The sequence below is a fragment of the Micromesistius poutassou genome, assembly GCF_964030765.1.
Source record: "Micromesistius poutassou genome assembly, chromosome: 19".
In the NCBI taxonomy this organism is placed as follows: domain Eukaryota; kingdom Metazoa; phylum Chordata; class Actinopteri; order Gadiformes; family Gadidae; genus Micromesistius; species Micromesistius poutassou.
The window spans coordinates 7,897,725-7,916,809 of record NC_140289.1 but is presented as its reverse complement, the minus strand read 5'-3'; the positions used below and the strand labels follow the sequence as shown (position 1 = coordinate 7,916,809).

Sequence of the window (19,085 nt, the reverse complement as noted above, 5' to 3'; positions counted from 1 at the left end):
ACATTTTCATATTGACCACTGGAGGTCACTGGAAGTCCACCCAAAGCACTATAGCAGATTAGCATATCATGTGATCTAATGTGATACGTTTTCCTGTGCGCCCTCGTTGCCACTAGTTTCACTACTCCGCTCCACTATTGCTCCCTAGTTGAACTCAACTGAACCACAGTTTACAGTCGTGTTGTGTCGGTGCAATGGCTGGTGCTGCAGGTGAGGTGGAGGAGACGATAACAAGCGGCCTGTCTCTTCTCGTTAACTTGGGTAAAGTGATTCTTCAAAATGCAAAGCAGGAAGCAGGAGGTAAGAATTAGTGACATTTGAACTGCACATTTGGACCATTGTTTAATGTGTGGTTGCTCTAGGTAGAAAAGCATATATGCTAATTATATGTATTTATAATCTATTAAAGATAATAAATTATTAGGACTATAACCTGTCAATTATATAACTTTCAATTGCATTGCCAGTAAAAATGCTCTCTGAATAGATGCATACATAACTTATGTAATGCATACCATTTAGAATTTTCTTACTGTTTAACATATATATTTTTGATAAATAGTATTAATTTACAAACTTTGGTTTTCTATTATTACTACAATGGAATAGTGGGACCTGGTTGCTGGATTAAAAGCCTACTGGCATAGTGATTGAGCAAGACTCTGAAATCCCTGTCATGCTCACTGCCAGCACAAAAGCCATATTACAAAAGTCTTAAATCTTACTATGCCTCCGTTGTTCTCCCAACAGCTTCCCTGGAACTATTTGTCCCTAATAAGATCACTACGATGTTTGGGTTGATAACTGCCGCTGCTGACTTTTACAACAGGTGGGAATGTGGGAACTGCCTGCATAACTTTACATTACAAGCTGTTTGTAATGTTGCTTGAGTGTAAATCATCTTCTGTAACTGTAACATATGACTTAACATGCCAAGGGCATGTCCAGAGTTCAAAATGAACACCTGCCACTAGCCAATGGCGGATAGAATGGGCAGGTCAAAATAAAAAAACTTTATTTGATAATGGCTCCTTTAACCATGTGGTAACTACATTAATACAGCATTTAACTTTAATTGTTTCAATACTTAGTTAACCGTAACATATAAGTGAATAGAGAAACAGAATGAGGTTATTGATATAGAGAGATAACAGCTTCAGTGGTCACCAGGCACCCAGCCCTGATCTAAACATGAGATAAGGAGCTTCTTTCAGAGGGCTTTCAGGAGGTGTAATTAAATACACATATCATCCCTTGGAATAGAGCCCTTAGTTGACTCTGCTTTTACCCACACTGGTTTCAAACATGTAGGCAAGATATTACTTATACTTCCTTTAAACCTCAGTCATTTTCTCCCATAGTAGTTGTAAGTGCAGTGCCTTTTGCATCCTCAACTATTTCCCCCTTGTCGTCAAGTGTGCCATTGTTGGTTGTGTGTTTCTGCCTGGCAGCATTGGGGTGACGAAGAAGCGTGATGCAGAGTCTGCATGGGCAAAGTCTTACCAGTAAGTGTGATTGGAGTGGACCAGATTAAAAAGATTCATAGAGTGATAGAGATACTACCTGGATGGATTGACTCGTAGATGGGTGCGTTTTATTCTTAAGAAACTTTCTAAATCTCTGATGTTTTTTTATGGAGTAAAATGAAACATACTGCAAGTTTAATCCAGCAAAAATAAACACAGACATGTTGGACTTTATTGCCCCCTCAACAACATTTTGAAAAGATTTCTCTCTCTCTCTCTCTCTCTCTCTCTCTCTCTCTCTCTCTCTCTCTCTCTCTCTCTCTCTCTCTCTCTCTCTCTCTCTCTCTCTCTCTCTCTCTCTCTCTCTCTCTCTCTCTCTCTCTCTCGCTCTCTCTCTCTCTCTCCCTAGCCATGCTCCAGTGAGAGAGGGAGTTGAAAACCTTCTACAGTTGGAGGTTTGTTCATTACATTTTCATGCAATCTTTTGTTTTCCTCTTTCCTCATAGTTGGCATCTCTTACATTTTTCTTTCTCTTTCTTGTATGTGTGTGTGTGTGTGTGTGTGTGTGTGTAGAGTGAGTGGGACTCTTTTGTGGAGAGTGTGGATGCAGGTTTGAGGCCAGCCGAGATGCAGGGGCCGGAAGGTTCCATGGCAGAAAGGCTGAGTGGCGACCTGGCCCTCGTGGACGCACGCACCACAGAGTGAGTCACACACACACACACACACACACACACACACACACACTCATTGGATATCGCTAACACATATATATATATATATATATATATATCCAAATATCTCTGCTTATTGTTTGTGTGTGTGTGTGTGTTAAAGAGCTGTGACTCTGGGCCAGTACCTTGGTAAAGGGCAGAGCCTCCTCCTGGTTCTGATCCGACACTTCGGATGACTACCGTGACGAGACCACGCAGCCGAGCTTGAAGCAAACCAGGTCAGTCATGCTCTGCTCCGCCTGTTTGGGAAAGTGCATTTAATTCATGTCAAGAATAACAATTATGATTGTGTGTGTGTGTCTGTGTGTGTTTGTGTGTGTGTAGGCCCTCCTGGAAGCTCGTTCGGCACGGGTCTTATTGGTCTCTTCTGGTAGTGTGGAGGGGGCCAAGCTGTGGTTGGAACAGACTGGATGCACATTCCCTATGCTGTTGGACCCACAGAGAACGGTGTGCACGAGAGACCGCCCCTGTGTGTGTGTGTGTGTGTGTGTGTGTGTGTGTGTGTGTGTGTGTGTGTGTGTGTGTGTGTGCGTGTGTGTGTGTGCCTGTGTGCTTTCTATTTAGCTTACATGTGTATGATTGGGCGAATGTGTGTGTGTGTGTTCTACTTAGCTTACATGTGTATGATTGTTTGTGTGTGTGTGTGTGTATTTGTTCTACTCGTCTTACATGTGTGTGCCATTGGAGTTGTCTGTCCTGCGGCAAATGAGTGTTTGTGTGTGTGTGTGTCAGCCTCTTTAAGGAACAGGTAATAGATGAGTAATACTGTAACACTTATATTTACATTTACATACATTTGTCCCAGATTTGCAGGACGTTAAATATGTGGGTGTGTGTATGTGCCTCTGTGACGAACAGGTCATTGATTGTCACACTTATTAATGCATGTGTCATACATTTGTCCCAGATCTACAGGGCCTTTGGGCTGGGCTCATCCTACGCCAAGGTGCTGAAGTTCGATTTCCTGCTGCAGGTGGCAGAGTGCAAAGCCGTGGGCCGCGAACACCCCGACATCCCTCACCGCCTGCTGGGAGACATCTGGCAGGTGAGGCGCTGGAACCTTCCCCCTCCCCAAGCATCTGTGAGGCCAGAAGGTGGTGCGAGGCTCCTCTATCGATGGACATATGTGTGCTGCTAACAAAAGCTTTCCCATGAGCAGCCTCTAGTGTTTTGAGTTGTAGTTAATACCGTCGTCTGAAAATGTTAACGCTTCTGAATGACGTGGCAAATGTCAAACCAGGACAAATCAATACCTTCCAGCCGGAGGACCTCCCTCTCCCTGGACGTCCTGTCCTTCTCTGCGTTGAACGCCTTGCTGTGGATCCATGGCACTTATCGCTGCTTTGGGGACGCCTTCCTCTCCTTTCCTCTCTCGGGTTAATGCACCGATCGTTGGTGGACACTTTTTAAATGTCATTTCAATGTATGTTTTCAGATGGGGGGGGACTTCGTGGTGGACCAGGAGGGTAAAGTGCTCCTCTCCCACCCCTCTCAGCACCCCCTGGACCGGCCAGCTATGGCACACCTCCTGGCGGCCATGCCTGGGAAACCATAGCGTGGTAAACACGACGCCGGTGGGAGACGCCGGTGGGGACGCGACACTGACACTCCGACAGGTGGAGTGGCTCTCCTCGGCTCACGTTGATGACGTCACGCTCTCACACTCATGAAAACCATGAAGAGGCGTGACTGACATATAGCCTGTGAGTCGAGGACAAGATGGCCACACTACCTCTGTGGTGGTGTCAGTGCTTTGGAATAGTCCTACTAATTTGCCCCCCGGACTCTCATTTACCGGTAATAGTTTTTTTTAATTAATTTCAATTTGATAGAAGAAAAATGGTTAGGGTTAGTATTTTAGTAATTAATTAAATTAAGTATTCTAAATTAATTACAGGTGTTATTGGGATGTTTAGGCAAGGCAAGGCAACTTTATTTATATAGCACTTTTCATACACAAGGCAGACTCAAAGTGCTTCACATATAAACATTATATATAGTTTACTTAAGGTGTTAACTCTAGCTTTCTGCCCAGGGAGGAATTTCTAACAAAGAGCACTTGTTTGGCAGATCCCGTTGGTTTACAGAAGTTCACAGGTAGTATGGCGTATATGCCAGTGAGTTACCCATGAAGGAATGTCATGAAGGAAATTGTGTTAATCCAGCCAACACATTTCGATAAATATCGATTGAAGTTTTAGCAGATAAGCATAACAACCATCAATTCTCCATGATGTCGGTTAGGGTCAGGTACATGCTATCATATTTGAATCAAAAGAACAGAATAGCTGCTGGAGATCACTGTGATTTTAAACCTAAATATTATGTCATCACTGCAGCCATCACCCTTGTTCAGGGTTAGGTCAAAATATATTTTGTTTGATCTTTGTGAAATTGATTACAATAGCATCAAGAAATGTAAACAATCTTTAATACAGTGCTTTCCGAAACAAATATATGTTAAGTCTATGATGTAACTGCATGATAGACAACAAATCATTCATGTTTTACAGTGTTTTTCCTTTAATGGGTTACTCGCTAAATCAAAACATAAACACATTTGTGATTTCACTGCATTCTAACCACTTAGCATCATCAAAGTACATGAAATGTTTGTACGTATCTATTTGTATTTATGTCTCTTGTGTTATATCTAAAACATATATGGTTTTGTCACTTTTATGAGTAAACCAAGTGATACATTTATTTTCATTATTTCAAATGGAATCCAATAAAAAAAAATGAAAATTTAGACCTGAGTTTGCCTCTGCTTAGTTAGCAGTTTCCTTCTCTTTTTCTTTTTTTTTTTTTACCGGGAAATGGTCTTGACTTAAATGTTTTAACTGTAGATGGCAGCAACCTCACAAATGTGGAATCCTGTGGAATCCCAAATGTGGAATCTCAAAGTAGAAGAGTGTTATTGTGGACAACACTATTTCCTGACACAATCTTATTTAAATTGGGAATGTTATATCTTCATAAAAAAAAGTTACAAGTGCAGGTTTTAACATTGTGAATGTATTTAAGCTACTGATTGGAACAAAAACGACACTCTAGCATGGTGTACATATGATACTGTTGATGTCATTTTATCATGGGTGATATCAACGATAACAATATACTGCATAGGGTGTTGCAGAATGCTGTTGGGACAGAGCCTTGATTGAAAATGTTATTTTAAACCTTTTAAAGAAATCGGTAGCTTATTTCATACTTAATATGTGCATTGTAAAACAATTCCAAACTTAATTTATCTATTCATTTGATGTGATGTTATGTTATTTCCATGTCAATTAAAAAAATGTCAATCGTAAAAATCAAACCTCCTATTTAAACAACCAACCACCAGAGGGAACCATAATATTCTAGGTTCCTCAGGGGCCATAAAAACTCCATGATTAACTAAATTTAAAAACGTAAAATGGTGAAACGCGGCCCCTCCGACTCTAAAGGGCCACCCTGTCGTCGAACTCACAGAGGTAGCTCATGTTGCGGTCGCAGTAATGGTCCCACCAGTCGCCGTCGTCCGACGACATCGCCACGCAGTTCTCTCGCCTCCCGCCGTCCGGCTGGCTCGACAGGAAGTGTTTGCGCCACTGGAAGTAGGAGACGCGTGTGCCGTCGTCGAACATGTACATGCCCTCCGAGAGCAGGTCGTTGACGCCCAGCCACACAGGCCAGTTCCCGGGCTGGTAGAAGACCTTGACGTAGTCTGCCACCGCCTCCTGCTCCCTGCGGTCGCGGGGCATAGCCAGGCGCCCGCCGCGCTCCATGCACTTGCGTGACGCCCCCGCGTAGTCCTCGAAGTTTCGGTAGACCAGGTAACACTTGTAGCCCACCCGGCGCCCTTTCTGGCATCCTGAAGTGTGTGTGTGGGTAGAAGGGGGACAAAACGTGACCTACGATTGACCCAATGTCTTCTTAGGCTATAGTGAAGACCAACTTTAGAAGGATGGCCAAAGTTGGCCAACATCGATTTTACATGTTTGCCAACAGAAAACGACCACTGACAAGAGCCAACCCCCAACGGGTATGGCACATCGCCCCATTGGCCCATCTGTATTTTTGTTGGTATTTATTGAGGCAGTAACCTGAAGGGCCAGATGGTTTGTTACACAGAACCATCTGGGAAGTCGTCCTTGGAAACTATTTGGAAAAGGGCAGGCGCTTTCAAAGAATGCAAAGTAGGTGGTTTGATGAACCATCTGTTTGTCTGTCTATCCCCCTTCTATCACATGGATCATAGTTCCTCAGAGGATTGATCTGAACCACTGTGGCTCGGCCACAAGCGCATAACCTGAAGCCTGGCAAGATGGATTCTCGCATGATCATGATCTCACGGATTCAGCTGCCTTGGTAAGTGTGCAAGAACCTTTAGACCGGAAGTGTTGTGGAAATTCACACGTCAAGGATACCACCACAGACAGCATTTCTAGGTCTATCCCTATTATCCATTCTGTGGCCTATATGATTAAAGAACCAATAATGTATCTTTTGTAGCCTTGGTATTAAACACATTCTGTAGAACCATGGAACAGAAGAGGCATGTGTGTACATTCAATTTACATTTAAATTCCCTTACCTTCCAGTCTCCCCATCTCCTTACGGTTGTCTTTGCTGTACTTGTCCAGATCATGGATGATGTCCTCCAACTCTACTACTTTGCCTGTAACAAAACAAAAGTGAGCCGTATGACAGGGTTAGACTAACATGTGAACAAGAACATGTTGACTAACATGATGGTGTCATCATTTCAGTGATTAATGGTAAAGACTTGTAGCGCTGAATGAAGCAACCTATCTCACACTGTACTCTGGTTAGTGTTGTTATACCATTGCAATTCTGAATTAAAGAAGGACTAAATACTTGATGGCTCTTGTGAGTTTGCTGCCACCTAGTGTTCACAAATGGAACTAAAGGTAAGTGAGAACCATCTTACCATCTATCCGGGATAAGCGGTCCCCCATCTGAGAGACTTTGACGTCCAGAGTGTAGTGCCCAACATTCAACTTATGAATAGCCTGATCCATGTCTGCCAGTCTGGATACTGCGGGTGGACAACACAATGTTATTGCAATATAAGAATACAGAAAAAACAACACCAAGTAAGCATAGATCAGAAAAAAAAACACCTTTAGACCTATTTTGGCATTTACTGGTGAGATTTTGGATTTATGTTGGACAACCTTATACACTACTGATATTCTGATTTGCAGTTGATGTTATGAAGATGCGACAGACTTTGGGACAGGTTCATGTGTATGCATTATACAGTACATGGTACCTACAGATGTAGTTGTATGTGTTCTCAAAGTCTGACAACTGGCTGGTGGGCTCTGGTGCTGGCTCTGAAAGCTGATCAGGAACATCACCTCTTGCCTTTTTCATCTCCACCACGGATGGCTAACACACACACACACACACACACACACACACACACACACAAATAAATCAAGTTAATGCGGTTTCATAGACACAGCTTGTGTAAAACCACCAACAATCTAGTCACTCTGCAGGAACAATTTTATTACACATTACAACATTTACCATGCCTGTGCAGTAAACCAGTTGAATTGGTGGTGCTTGAGTTGTCTAAAGATATCACAGGTCATCCTACAAAAATGTCTTTGTTGCAACTGCCACTGTGCACCTAACATTAGGCTTGTCCGTCATTGCTGCTGCCTTATGCCATTGGGTGTAGACTTTTGTCAATGACACACACACACACACACACACACACACACTCACACACACACACACACACACACAAAGAGACGTGAGTGGTTAAATTCTCACCTGCGTTGGTGGAGCACAGAAACCCAGAGAACACAGACACAACATAACGACAACAGAGAACTGAGGTCCCATTTTCTTCTTGACCGCTCTCGATTTTCCTTGAAACACACTCCACTACGGACTCTTCCTCACCCTCCCTCTCTCTCTCTCTCTCTCTCTCTCTCTCGCTCTCTCTCTCCCTCTCTCTGGAAAAAGTCTGGTTCCTTTTCTTTCAAGCCTCAGAGACACGCGTCAGGCATGAGTGTAAGAATCTGGAATGTGCCATTAGAAATAAATGTTCAGAGCCAAATGGAGCTTTAAAAGAACAAGTCAAAAAGCTCAAAACTTATTGACCTACAATTTGTCTCTGAGACGTTCATGCTTATAGTGTGGTCTGCACTCCTTTCGGAACGCCTTATGTCCCAAAGACAAACAACAGGAAAGGCCTTTGTTTGTGATCCCACCTCCCGTTTCCACAATTTATGTGACTTTACACACACTCACACACTCACACACACATTGGGCCCAGCATTTCTACCACACAAGTTGGTACTGTACAACCAGGCATTTTCACCCACACCGTTTTGGTCAAACTTGAATATGACTATCAATGCAGTCTTCTCACACTCGCTGAAGATATTCAAGAAACACAAATAAACAAACAGTAGAGTGGGTCCATCTGCAGTGAATATGCAGAAGGATTACCATAAAGCTTTGGCTTTTTTTTGGACCGATGCCCTGTGACCGTGGCTGGAAGCTGGCTCACAGGAGGCCAACGGCACAGGAGGTATGCCAGTTAAAATGCCACAAGAATCTCTCGCAAGTTTGGACTCCTTACTTCTCAAAAGAGCTCATTCAAACAGGTTTTTCTCGGGATCTGGACCGTGGCCTTGTTAAGACTGGGTGGGGTGAGGGGAGCAGGACACAATATTGACTGCATGGAATTTCACACTTTTTTCCTTTGAAGGACTACGTCGTCTTGGACACTGTTTCCTACATTCCAGACCGTTTTCAGACATTATTTGGGTTGGTGGGAGAATTGGAGATTTTTCTAACTTTCCACCAAGCAGTAGACACTTCTGAACAAGGTGTTTCAAATATTCTAACATTCCCAGATATTATTGCGCTGGTTAACAGGGATGTGAATGTGCAGCAAGCCTTGATAGAATACGCAATCCTCCTAGTTTCCTTAGCTGTTTTCTGGGCAGAGGATTGCACCAGTCCAAATCATAAGTCACTTGATAGATAAAAGCGTCTGCTATATGCCCTAAAAGTAAATACACTGGGACCAAAGAACATCTGCATACATCCATCTTCGGTTTTTCTGCACTTCTTAGATCTACTTTACCATGCTGCAAAGTGGTATGAAAGGAAAGCTTAGGAATAAAACCGAGATGAGCTCATTCAAGAAGATGGGTGGAACAGTGAGGTGGATGTGCACAGGCCTGGTACCGCAACGCAAGGCTTCCTCTGGGACAGCACAGCTGTGGTCTTGCCTCAGGACATCCTCCTCTCCACTTCTTACTTTCCGACATGCCATTCTTTTTGTTTTGGGATGTCTTCGGATGTATTATGGGCAACCTTGTTGCCGTGGAAACAGTCCCATTTCCACATTGTTTCCACCACAGCAGCAGTGACGACTTGTGAGGTCACGACTGGTGCATATTTTCAAAGTACTTTGGGTGGGGGGTGATGGGCTGGGTGCCAATTTTGCTTGCTGGGCTTTTTGAATTGCTCGCAAGCCGGAGGGATTACGGACTTGTTGTTTTGAGCACAAAAGCAGCAAACAGGGCTGTGAGGCATTCATTGTGTTTAACATTGTGTGTGCATTGTGAGTCTTTGTCTAAAGCAGTGTTTCTCAACCTTTTTTGAGCAAACGCCCCCCTTACCTTACCCTGATCCTCTGGCGCCCCCCCATTATTATTGTTGATTTTGTTTAAATTGCGATACCCGTGGGTAGGCTATATCCATTACCAACTCCACTCCAACTCGTGCTACATTGCTTGAATAAAAAACTTCTGTGCCGTTTTGGTTTCTTCTGGACAAGAAGATGTGTATTCAGAGTTTTATTAAAAGGTTTTATTATTGAGCTATTGAAGTTTAATACGTAACAGTGCTTGTGTACATTTTTATTGGTTATTGAACTGTTAACCCGCGAACTTGGGTTCAATTTGTGCACGAAAGACTCCCTTTGTTTACGTGACGTTGCCTAGCAACGCTGCGCATGTGCAGCCTTTATCCGCTTCGTTCGCGGCCAAATAGTAATTAAAGTAGTTTGTTACTATACAAGTTAAGCGCCTGTAACATCAGTGTTAAATGCGTATGTGCCGGTTGGTGTGGGTACCTTATGAAAGTAAGTGTTTATCGGTTCGCAGACGTAATGAGCGACGTTGCGGTGGTCTACGTGTAATGCGCACGTTCTATTGTTTACAATTAGCATGCTAAGCGGCGTTAGCTTTATTCACGTCTTATGTTGCCTTACTATGTAATATGGATGAGATTCATGTTGCTTAGCGTAATGCCCCATCCACCGCTTGCTTTGCATGTCCCGCAAACCAACCAGTGGAAGTCAGGGGAGGGCGAAACAGTTTCTGAAAGCACCACGCTACTAAGATGAGGTGGATTTGTTTATCGGCGTTACTATGGCGATCATGACGGCACTGAGCATAAAGTAAAAAGTAGATGTGACGATAGAGGGGTTAGAAACCCATATGAAGATAGGCTTTTTATTTCAGTTATCCTATTTTTGCACCGAAAATATTTGAAAACCATGAAAGGTCCCCCGTGTTCGTTCCCAGCGCCCCCCTAGGTTCTACGAACGCCCCCCAGGGGGCGCTGCCGCCCCCGTTGAGAAACCCTGGTCTAAAGCATGAATGAAACAATAACATTTATCATTGTCACTGAGAGTCTTATGGACCAATAAAGAACAAACAAGGCTCATTCATTACATTTTGGTTTGGTTTATTCACTTCATTGTGATTTCATGAACACACAAGTGTAATATATGGTATTTGAGGATACAATCAATGGATATTCTTTGACATAGAAAGGTCTGTAAAATAGTTTTCTAGTAGTGTAAAATGGAATTTTGCTCTACAATGCTAGCAGTAACCATCCACTCATGCATATTTCTCTGCTTTTCATCATATAAATCCACACATCATTCGGAATATGAACAAGGTCTGAGACAAAGTTGTCGGTTAAAGAGCAACCAAACACTGAACTCCAAACCCCCAGAAAGTGCACCCTCTCTGGTGAATCCTATGTCATTGCAATGGCCCTTTCTGATTGGCTCCATGGAAGCCAATCACAAGGAGCTGTCCAAACAGCTCAAGTTCAGTGTTTGATTGCTCTTTTATTAAGGGTGGCAGGACTTCCAAGTGCTGGCCTGGAGTTAAATTCCCTAGTGTGTCATCCCAGTTCCCCATTACTCATCCTAGAGGGCGGTACATAGTGGCAAATAATTTCTCCCACACTCCAGGAACCCAAAATAACAATCAATGAATTAACCCAGGGTCTAAAAGAACATACATACATGACTATATAGGCTAAACAAGAAAGGGCAACCGAAAGAGTACAAAAACATTGTTAGGCCTGTATAACAGAATGCTAGCTGGATTGTACCTTTAAGCATGAGGCTAGTGCATACCTTGAGATCCAGAGTTTTTGTGTATACACACACACACACACACACACATTAATGCAGCTCGAGTCATGGAAAATGCAAGCATCAAAAAACAGCAGTGCACTACGCCTTAACAAGCCACCATAAATAAATAGAGGGCTGTAACATGTGTTCCATTCTACCATTTTTGTGTTTCCTTAAGCAAGACATGGAAATACTGAAGTAAATCAATGACATGGTGGCAATACTTTGAGAGTGATGGCAATGGCTGATTGGGTCCAGAGCTGCGATTGGTGATTATGTGGCCATGGTTACCAGTTGTCTAGGAAGTCGAATCCCGTCTTCAGGATGCTGTTGTTCGTGTTGAACTAATAGTAGAAGAGCCAGAGCATGGAGGGAGGGGGAAGAGGAGGGAAAGAAGGAAAATAAAAATAAAATCTTGTCACATTTCTTGAAATAGACAACCTTTATGGATTGGTGATACGAAAGAAACCATTACCACCATGGAAAAAAACGAATATGTCATTTTCTTCATGATGATGCAACAACAATCAACGTTTTGCTTAACCGAATAACAAGTCTGTGCATCGCAGTACATATAAACCAAACTATACAAAACATGTAGCGCACCTGGGCAAAGGTGGGGCTGTTGGCCAGCGAGGGGTCCTCCACCACCTCTTCCTTCTTCTTCCTCCGGCTGTGGTCGTGGCGCGGGGACACCACCGGGGGTTTGGTCAGCTGGCTGCTGGAGAACATCTCGTCCATGGCGCTGCCCACCGACGGCAGGGTGCTCTGGCTGCGCTCCCAGCCCGCCCCCGCCATGCTGGCCGCCGGGGTGGCCGTCGGAAGGGGGTCGGCGGCGATGGAGATGGTGGCGGGCGGGGCGACCACGGGTGTGATGGCGGCGGGCAGGGTGATGGCAGCAGCCGCAGCAACAGCAACGGGGATGGGCGGCGGCGGGGCTGGGGGCTTTGGGGCGCGGTGCTTGGACGGGGCAGCCCTGGCTGGGGCTGGGGGTTGTGGGTCGGCTACCTCCAACACTGACTCTTTGATGGTAGGCGGGGTAGGGGTGGACTCCTGTGGGAACGGGAAGGAGGGGGAGGATAGGTTCTTGGTTACCTCTTATCTCGGTTCAATCTAAGCTATGAAACAATTGGATGTTTTTCCTTACGAGAAACCAAATACCAATACCAGACAATGCCACGCAATCGCAAAGCTACAGCAAGTGAGAAAGACTTGACACTAATTTTTACCCAATCAGAAACAGCACTTGCCTATATTTCCTCAGAGAGACAATGACAAATGTATTATTTTGACATTTGATCACAAACCAGATTATACATACTAAATGTACACAACATGAATTTTCTACAGATTGCTGCTCGGTTAATGGAGCCACATGTGAGGAGTTTTGCCTACCAGTCGAAGGTAGGAGGGGAGTGGCTTCTCCCCTTTCTCCAGGGACTTGATCTGGCTCGGGGTGAGGGACTGGAAGTCTGCCTGCTCTCCTTCCAGCCTGGTCCGCTCGGCGCTGATCTTCCAGAAGGACGACTCCTCCTCGGCCCGCCACCCTGGGCCCTCGCTGCTGGACACCTGTTTGAAAATGTCATGGTCAGGGTCTTACAGCTAGAGCCCCTTTCATCATGACACTGCATCATGACAAGTGAAAAAAACATTTCCATCATCACACGCTTTATTCCCTTAAGCAGGAATGTGTCAGATTGCGATCTGATATTCTGTGGTGGTTGAAACAGGTGAATATTGTTTTTCCTTCATCCGGGCAAGTCTGATTCTTAAAAAGGTTTTTCTGAATTAATGCTACAACCCATCAGTGTTGTGAGAAATCCTCCATTCACGAGTCTATTTGTGTTTGAAGGTGGCCTAATAACTGCACTGTTCATACCACCTCCAGGCACGAAGAGCATTCTGGGGCGACCCCCTAACAGTCAGAGAAAAAAGTATAAAGAGAGAGGGTAGCAGTATTGTCCATGATACCTGTAAGTCTCCCCATCCTTTTATCCTCCGCTAGCACAAGCCCTCTCCCCCAGTCCAGTGTTTAGCCAGTTCGAAATACAGTTATTTTAGTTTTTCTACCTTTTATATACTTGTGTTTGTGCATGCTGTTGTATTGGGTTTGTTTGGTGATGAGGCTATTCTGTATGCTTTTTCATTGCTCATGTTTCCCTAATCCATATGCCTATTTGGTCCATTGATTCCGTGCGGTGTGGCTTTATTAGGGCGCATGACTAGCTATATCCTGAACTGCAGTCATCCGCAGCCTGCCTTTGAAGCGAACTCCAGCCATCACTACAAAACCCAACCTAAACAGTCCTTTGAAGTCATTCCACAGAGGGGGTCATGTTTTTCAGCTTTTCAGATATGACTCATAGAATTTCTTTCTAAAGCGAGTTTGCGAGGAGAAGAATCACGAGGGCAGGTGAAATAGTGCAGACATCATCTGATTATTAACGGCAGTGAAAAAGTAATCCATGTCACTGACGAGATGCTGTAAATTTGTCAGGTCTGGAAGAAGCAACAGAGTGAACTGTGTAAATAAACAATGCAATGTTTAACTACCCTGTAACAAGGCCACATTTTGATGTTAGTTAACTGTGTCAATTAACACCTTCGCTTTTATGATGAACAAGGCACCTTTTTCTTTTTGATAAAATATGTGCCACTAACGAGCCCAACCTCATTTCATTCTCCACTTTGGCTGCAAAACACGCCTGGGAACCACCTCTGCCTCATTTTGGGCCAGAAACTGGATGATTTAATCTCTCCGATATGCCCCTAGTACGGTTGAAATTGTTCAATGCCATTTTCAGTTCACGCTCTAATCAGAGTCATGTTGCGCAGCCCTCCATAGGAGGGTGTTCCTGGATCAGCCCTACCTTGTTCCCTGCGGTGCTTTTGTTGAGCTGGCCGGCCGCAGGCGCCTTGGAGGCCTTGGAGTCGGAGGATAATGCGCCTTGCTCTGTGGTGCCTGAGATCAAGCTGAACTCCAACTGACTCTGCACAACAACAACAACAGCAGCAGCAGCACATGACTATCAAACATCATCATCCATCAACGTGTTGAACTATGTTTCTGTAAAGGGGTCAGGAGGACAGTATTTTCAGACATGAAATTTGTGTATTTTTGACTGGTATAATGAGTTGATTTTGGTATAGCCAAGAATGCATTGTCCAACAATATGAAATAAAAGCCTATTTCGAGGGTTTAAATATAGAGCTGGAGACATAATGTTTGTCTTGACTCTGTTTTGCCCTTAAAGTAACACATATAACATTGTTTTTTATTTTCTAAAACAGGCAACCAATCTTCAGCTTTTGTTTACAGAGACAACATAACCAAAGGAAGCACAAGCGTGATACAAATGTCGAATGCCTACATTTATTTACGTTTATTTAATATATTTTTTGGTAAAGAATAAAATAAAACACACAATATTGTCTACGGATAGTTTGGTGTTTTAATTAGGCTAATGCAATTGAATAAACAAGTCAGATGGACATGCATATTATGTATTCGTGGTGGAAATAGCAGCTTAAAGTGTAATGTTTACCTTGGTTTCCCATGAGAAGGGGGCGGAGTGCTCATCTTGCCAGGTGATGTCCTAAACAAAGACACACAGCTGTGATTCAATACACGCACGCAGGCGCACCCTGACGGTCCGACACATCAGGCCTTCTCTGGGGATAACTTGGGAGGTGGACGCCTGTGCTATTTGTTGTCATTGCACTTATAATCTATCCATTGTACTACCAAAACGAATATAAACTGTCATCATCGCCGACACAGTCACTCTTTCTAGCCTGGCGTTTTATGATATATATCGTCGTGTGGCTACGTGGCTAGGCTAAGACACTTAAATAGGCTTCTACCTCTCTACAACTAGTCAGAGTTGGCTTGAAAAAAAACACCGTCGTTTCAAATACCTCGTCTCCAAAGTGGACTATTTTCTGACCCGTCTGAATGAGCAATTTAGGGTAACAGACGACTTCTTCCCGGTCCACTCTGTGCATGGCGTATCGAGCTCGGATGTGGGGATCCATGAGAGAGTTGTCGATGGCGTTGTCCTGCTCGTTCGGTGTCATCTTCTCCCACGACGGGCCGTGGTCGGCTTTGATCCTCTCCCTCTCCTGCATTATTTTCCTGGCCATCGAGTTGATGGAGGAGAAATACTCCAACTTCTTTTCTTCCATCCTGTGGACATCTAGCCCTGCCATGGTCGCCGCGGCCATTTTTAGTGGCTGCCAACTCTGGAGTTTCGGGAGGGGGCGGTGGGCGGGGCTACGGCGTGACGTGACGTGGACATAAACACAGCGCCTCCTCCCCCCTTTGGACTGATGTACACTTCGTATTAAAGAAGTGTACATCAGCCCAAACCCCAAAGGTCCACGTAATCGTCAAGTTGCAATAGAGCCTGTGTTGACGTTGAAAACCGTTGTGTAAATCATTATTATCCGGTGTTATGTCATGTAGGTGCGATTGTAACCCATTGACTGAAAACAATCAACAGAAAACAACATATTTATATATATATATATAAAACATCAAATATTTTAATTTGCAGCCTGAGCCTGGGCATTACTCGAATGTGTCAGACGATTGTGTCTATTTAAAAAATCAACAACAATAAATTATATATTTTTTTTAGGCAAATAGGCCTACGTGCGTGAAATATAAGGGAAAACAATCTCCCACATTGACCCCCCATTTTCCTATACCCGATACTAAATGATGTTAAGTGATGATATAACGTACCAAACAGGGATTATACATATCTGTTCTATTAAAAGGGGATCTGATCAGTCACAGTGAGTCGACGTGGTCACACCGCGTGACGTCTACCTATCATGTGTTGACTCTCATCATGTGATTCATTCAGTTCCTGCTAGCTTACCCTAACGACTACTGGAGACTTTGCTGTATCATGTAGTGCAGCAGCGCGCCCTTGATCACCAAAGTAAACAACCCTTCGTGTAGAAAATATGGGAATTACACGTCAACTGAACCATTCCGTCCCGCGGAAAACCTTTCTGACTTTACTCCTCGGACTCTCGTCGATGCTGTTGTCGGCCCGGTCAAGTGCAAATGGCTTGGATGACAGCAGTCTGTGGTACCGAGATCTCTGCAGGTAATGCAACCTTCTAAGAAGGAATGAGGAAAGACTTCGCGTACACACGATGATAATCCTATTGAAATGTATCGTTAGTTTGTGTAGACTCTGGCTATGCCAAATGTATATGCACGTCGCATTCTGCTGCATGGCTACATTGTTTTCATTCAGCCTTCCTTGTGCCATTTATTTACTCACTGGTTCAGCAAGAGCGTTGCTCATTTTCTGGCTACTCAAATATTGATACACTTGTGTCTAATCATAACTAATTTCCATTGGAGGTCTGCTCATACAGGGGAAGAAGATGTATATATGAACAAAGAGGAAATTGTTGACAACGAGGCAATCATCCGTACAGTTATCATGCAACGCCCTGCAAGGAAGGAAAATATCCATTTTGTTTCAAACTTACCCAAGCAAATGCCTTTTGTTTATATTGCAGTTATAAATGGGAAGCCATTGACCAGCATAATAAAGTGAAGTATACTCTGAAGCTATGTGAATCGTCGCCAGATACTGCTTGTGGGGCTGGCACTGCAGTCTGTGCCTCGAACCTCAAAACACACGAAGACCAATCAGTTGGTAAGTAAAAGCTCTCTTTATTTTGTACTACAATCAAATGCTTGCCCCAAATACTGAATGTAGCCATATACCTAAGGTTAAGTTTGAAGGAAAGGAGAATTGTCTGTCGTTGGAATAGTGTATATATATTGTATCCATCTGTCTATCTGACTATCTATAGGTCTATCTCTATTTGCTTCTGTTACAGACAATACGCCCACCTTCAACCTGAACCCTTGACCCAAACCCTAGTCATTCATATTCTGTCCTTCCTCTTTCACATGCCTACGTTCAATTGTTTTAATTATTATTATACAGCACACAGGGACAAACAACCCTCTCATGGCAAATAAATAAACAAACAAACAGAAAAGTTGCACAAATTAAGTGTCCTTCTGCTAGTACTGTCTTTGGTTCCCAGCATTGAAAAGATTTTCCCACTGAAAAGATTGGTCGCCTTGTCATTACTGAAGATAGGCCAACTTCTACAATGTATCCTGATATTTGTTCTCTTCTGCACAGAGACACGTGCTACTACAAACAAAGGCCTCTATCCAGCCAGATATCAAGCCAGAGGGCTGACATCTGTGCTGATACACTCGTCTCTGACTCGCACGTCTCTCACTCTCTCAGCCAGATACACCTGAGAGATAATGTCAGAGCTCCAACAACACACACAGGCCTAGGCTGCTTTGATGAATCTCACACCGTAGCACCATAGCCTTCTGTCCCTATCTTCAGACCCATCGGAGGTCAGCAAGATACAAGCCCACTAGAGGTTCTGACCACCACAGTCTGTTATATAATTGGGCCACGCAGCACAGCAAATTCTTTAGTCAGCCATCCTATTTAAAGGGCTTTTTCTTTCCTTGTACAAATTGGCTTTCATCAGCATTGGAAAAAAGTAAACCGATACGCTACTCTGAGCCCATAGGACCCTGATAAAAGCGTTTCAGTAGATGTTACAGCTGCACCCTCGGCATAATTGTCTCACACTAAAAGTCTCACAGCCACAAGATGAAATCTCAGTATGCTGTTTACATTGGAAATGCAACCCTGTTTTACTGATCCAATCAAATTATGTGGCCAGATGCAAGTAATGAGCGTATCGTAGATTGTTTTTTTCCATTACAAGTGGAGAGTGGATGGTTGGATATAAGGAATAGCATTATTAAACTCTAACCATCATTAACAGACCTAGCTTAGTAATAGTGTGCACCACGGTCATCCTAATGGCCAGAAGATATAGACGTCTATAACAAGACCCTCTATAACAACATGATAAAATGAAATGAAAACATGATAAAAAAAGAAAATGTCTGGACGATTATTGTACCCTTCTCAAGCGTCACCTTTTTATAACTGTCTTGGATTGCGTAGCCTCTTGGCTTTCCACAAAGTGGACAGTGGGCGCCTCCCTGACAGAGGCATTTCATAACGACAAGACAACTTGTCCTGCTGGCCCTGGGTTGCGACCTTCCCTCTCGTTGACAACTATGATGTTTTACCGGCGCCCATGTGGTGTCCTCAGCATGGGTCCTCAGTGACCCAGCAGTGGAAGTTCTGTGTGTTCGAGGGGCCTCTCGTTGGGCTCACATTTTAAAACTTTTAAAAGTTTGTGCTTTAGCTGTTGGTGCTATAGATGTTGGTGCTGTAGGGTTAGTGCTGTAGCTGTTGTTGCTATAGCTGTTGGTGCTGTTGGTTCTGTAGCAGTTGGTTCTATAACTGTTGGTTCCATAGCTGTTGGTGCTGTAGCTGTTGGTTCTATAGCTGTTGGTGCTGTAGCTGTTGGTTCTATAGC

At 43.8% G+C, this 19,085-nt stretch overlaps 4 protein-coding genes across 4 annotated transcripts in view; 2 read left to right on the top strand and 2 right to left on the bottom strand.

The window, feature by feature from the left end:
- The first annotated feature begins 119 nt into the window (after nucleotides 1-119).
- Nucleotides 120-4,949, top strand: selenol (selenoprotein L). Its single transcript, XM_084483596.1, has 9 exons — nucleotides 120-300; nucleotides 751-829; nucleotides 1,452-1,505; nucleotides 1,876-1,921; nucleotides 2,040-2,167; nucleotides 2,301-2,415; nucleotides 2,522-2,644; nucleotides 3,105-3,242; nucleotides 3,633-4,949. Exons 1-9 carry the CDS (start codon nucleotides 195-197, stop codon nucleotides 3,750-3,752), a joined length of 909 nt encoding a protein of 302 aa, XP_084339722.1. The 5' UTR covers nucleotides 120-194; the 3' UTR covers nucleotides 3,753-4,949.
- Nucleotides 4,950-5,076: 127 nt separating this feature from the next.
- On the bottom strand, nucleotides 5,077-8,358 carry clec11a (C-type lectin domain containing 11A). Its single transcript, XM_084483597.1, has 5 exons — nucleotides 7,994-8,358; nucleotides 7,486-7,600; nucleotides 7,137-7,244; nucleotides 6,780-6,863; nucleotides 5,077-6,056 (listed from the first exon to the last, which is right to left on the bottom strand). Exons 1-5 carry the CDS (start codon nucleotides 8,063-8,065, stop codon nucleotides 5,644-5,646), a joined length of 792 nt encoding a protein of 263 aa, XP_084339723.1. The 5' UTR covers nucleotides 8,066-8,358; the 3' UTR covers nucleotides 5,077-5,643.
- Nucleotides 8,359-10,916: 2,558 nt separating this feature from the next.
- Nucleotides 10,917-15,857, bottom strand: cUnh1orf198 (chromosome Un C1orf198 homolog). The gene is made up of 6 exons (XM_084483676.1): nucleotides 15,540-15,857; nucleotides 15,167-15,217; nucleotides 14,492-14,611; nucleotides 13,017-13,190; nucleotides 12,228-12,674; nucleotides 10,917-11,965 (listed from the first exon to the last, which is right to left on the bottom strand). Exons 1-6 carry the CDS (start codon nucleotides 15,843-15,845, stop codon nucleotides 11,909-11,911), a joined length of 1,155 nt encoding a protein of 384 aa, XP_084339802.1. The 5' UTR covers nucleotides 15,846-15,857; the 3' UTR covers nucleotides 10,917-11,908.
- A 667-nt stretch (nucleotides 15,858-16,524) lies between these two features.
- igf2r (insulin-like growth factor 2 receptor) overlaps nucleotides 16,525-19,085 on the top strand; it is a 38,493-nt gene continuing 35,932 nt past the window's right edge. The window contains exons 1-2 of the mRNA XM_084484024.1: nucleotides 16,525-16,741; nucleotides 17,166-17,305. Of these exons, the coding sequence (XP_084340150.1) occupies nucleotides 16,596-16,741; nucleotides 17,166-17,305 (286 nt within the window). The 5' untranslated portion in view covers nucleotides 16,525-16,595. The remainder of the gene's footprint in view (nucleotides 16,742-17,165; nucleotides 17,306-19,085) is intronic.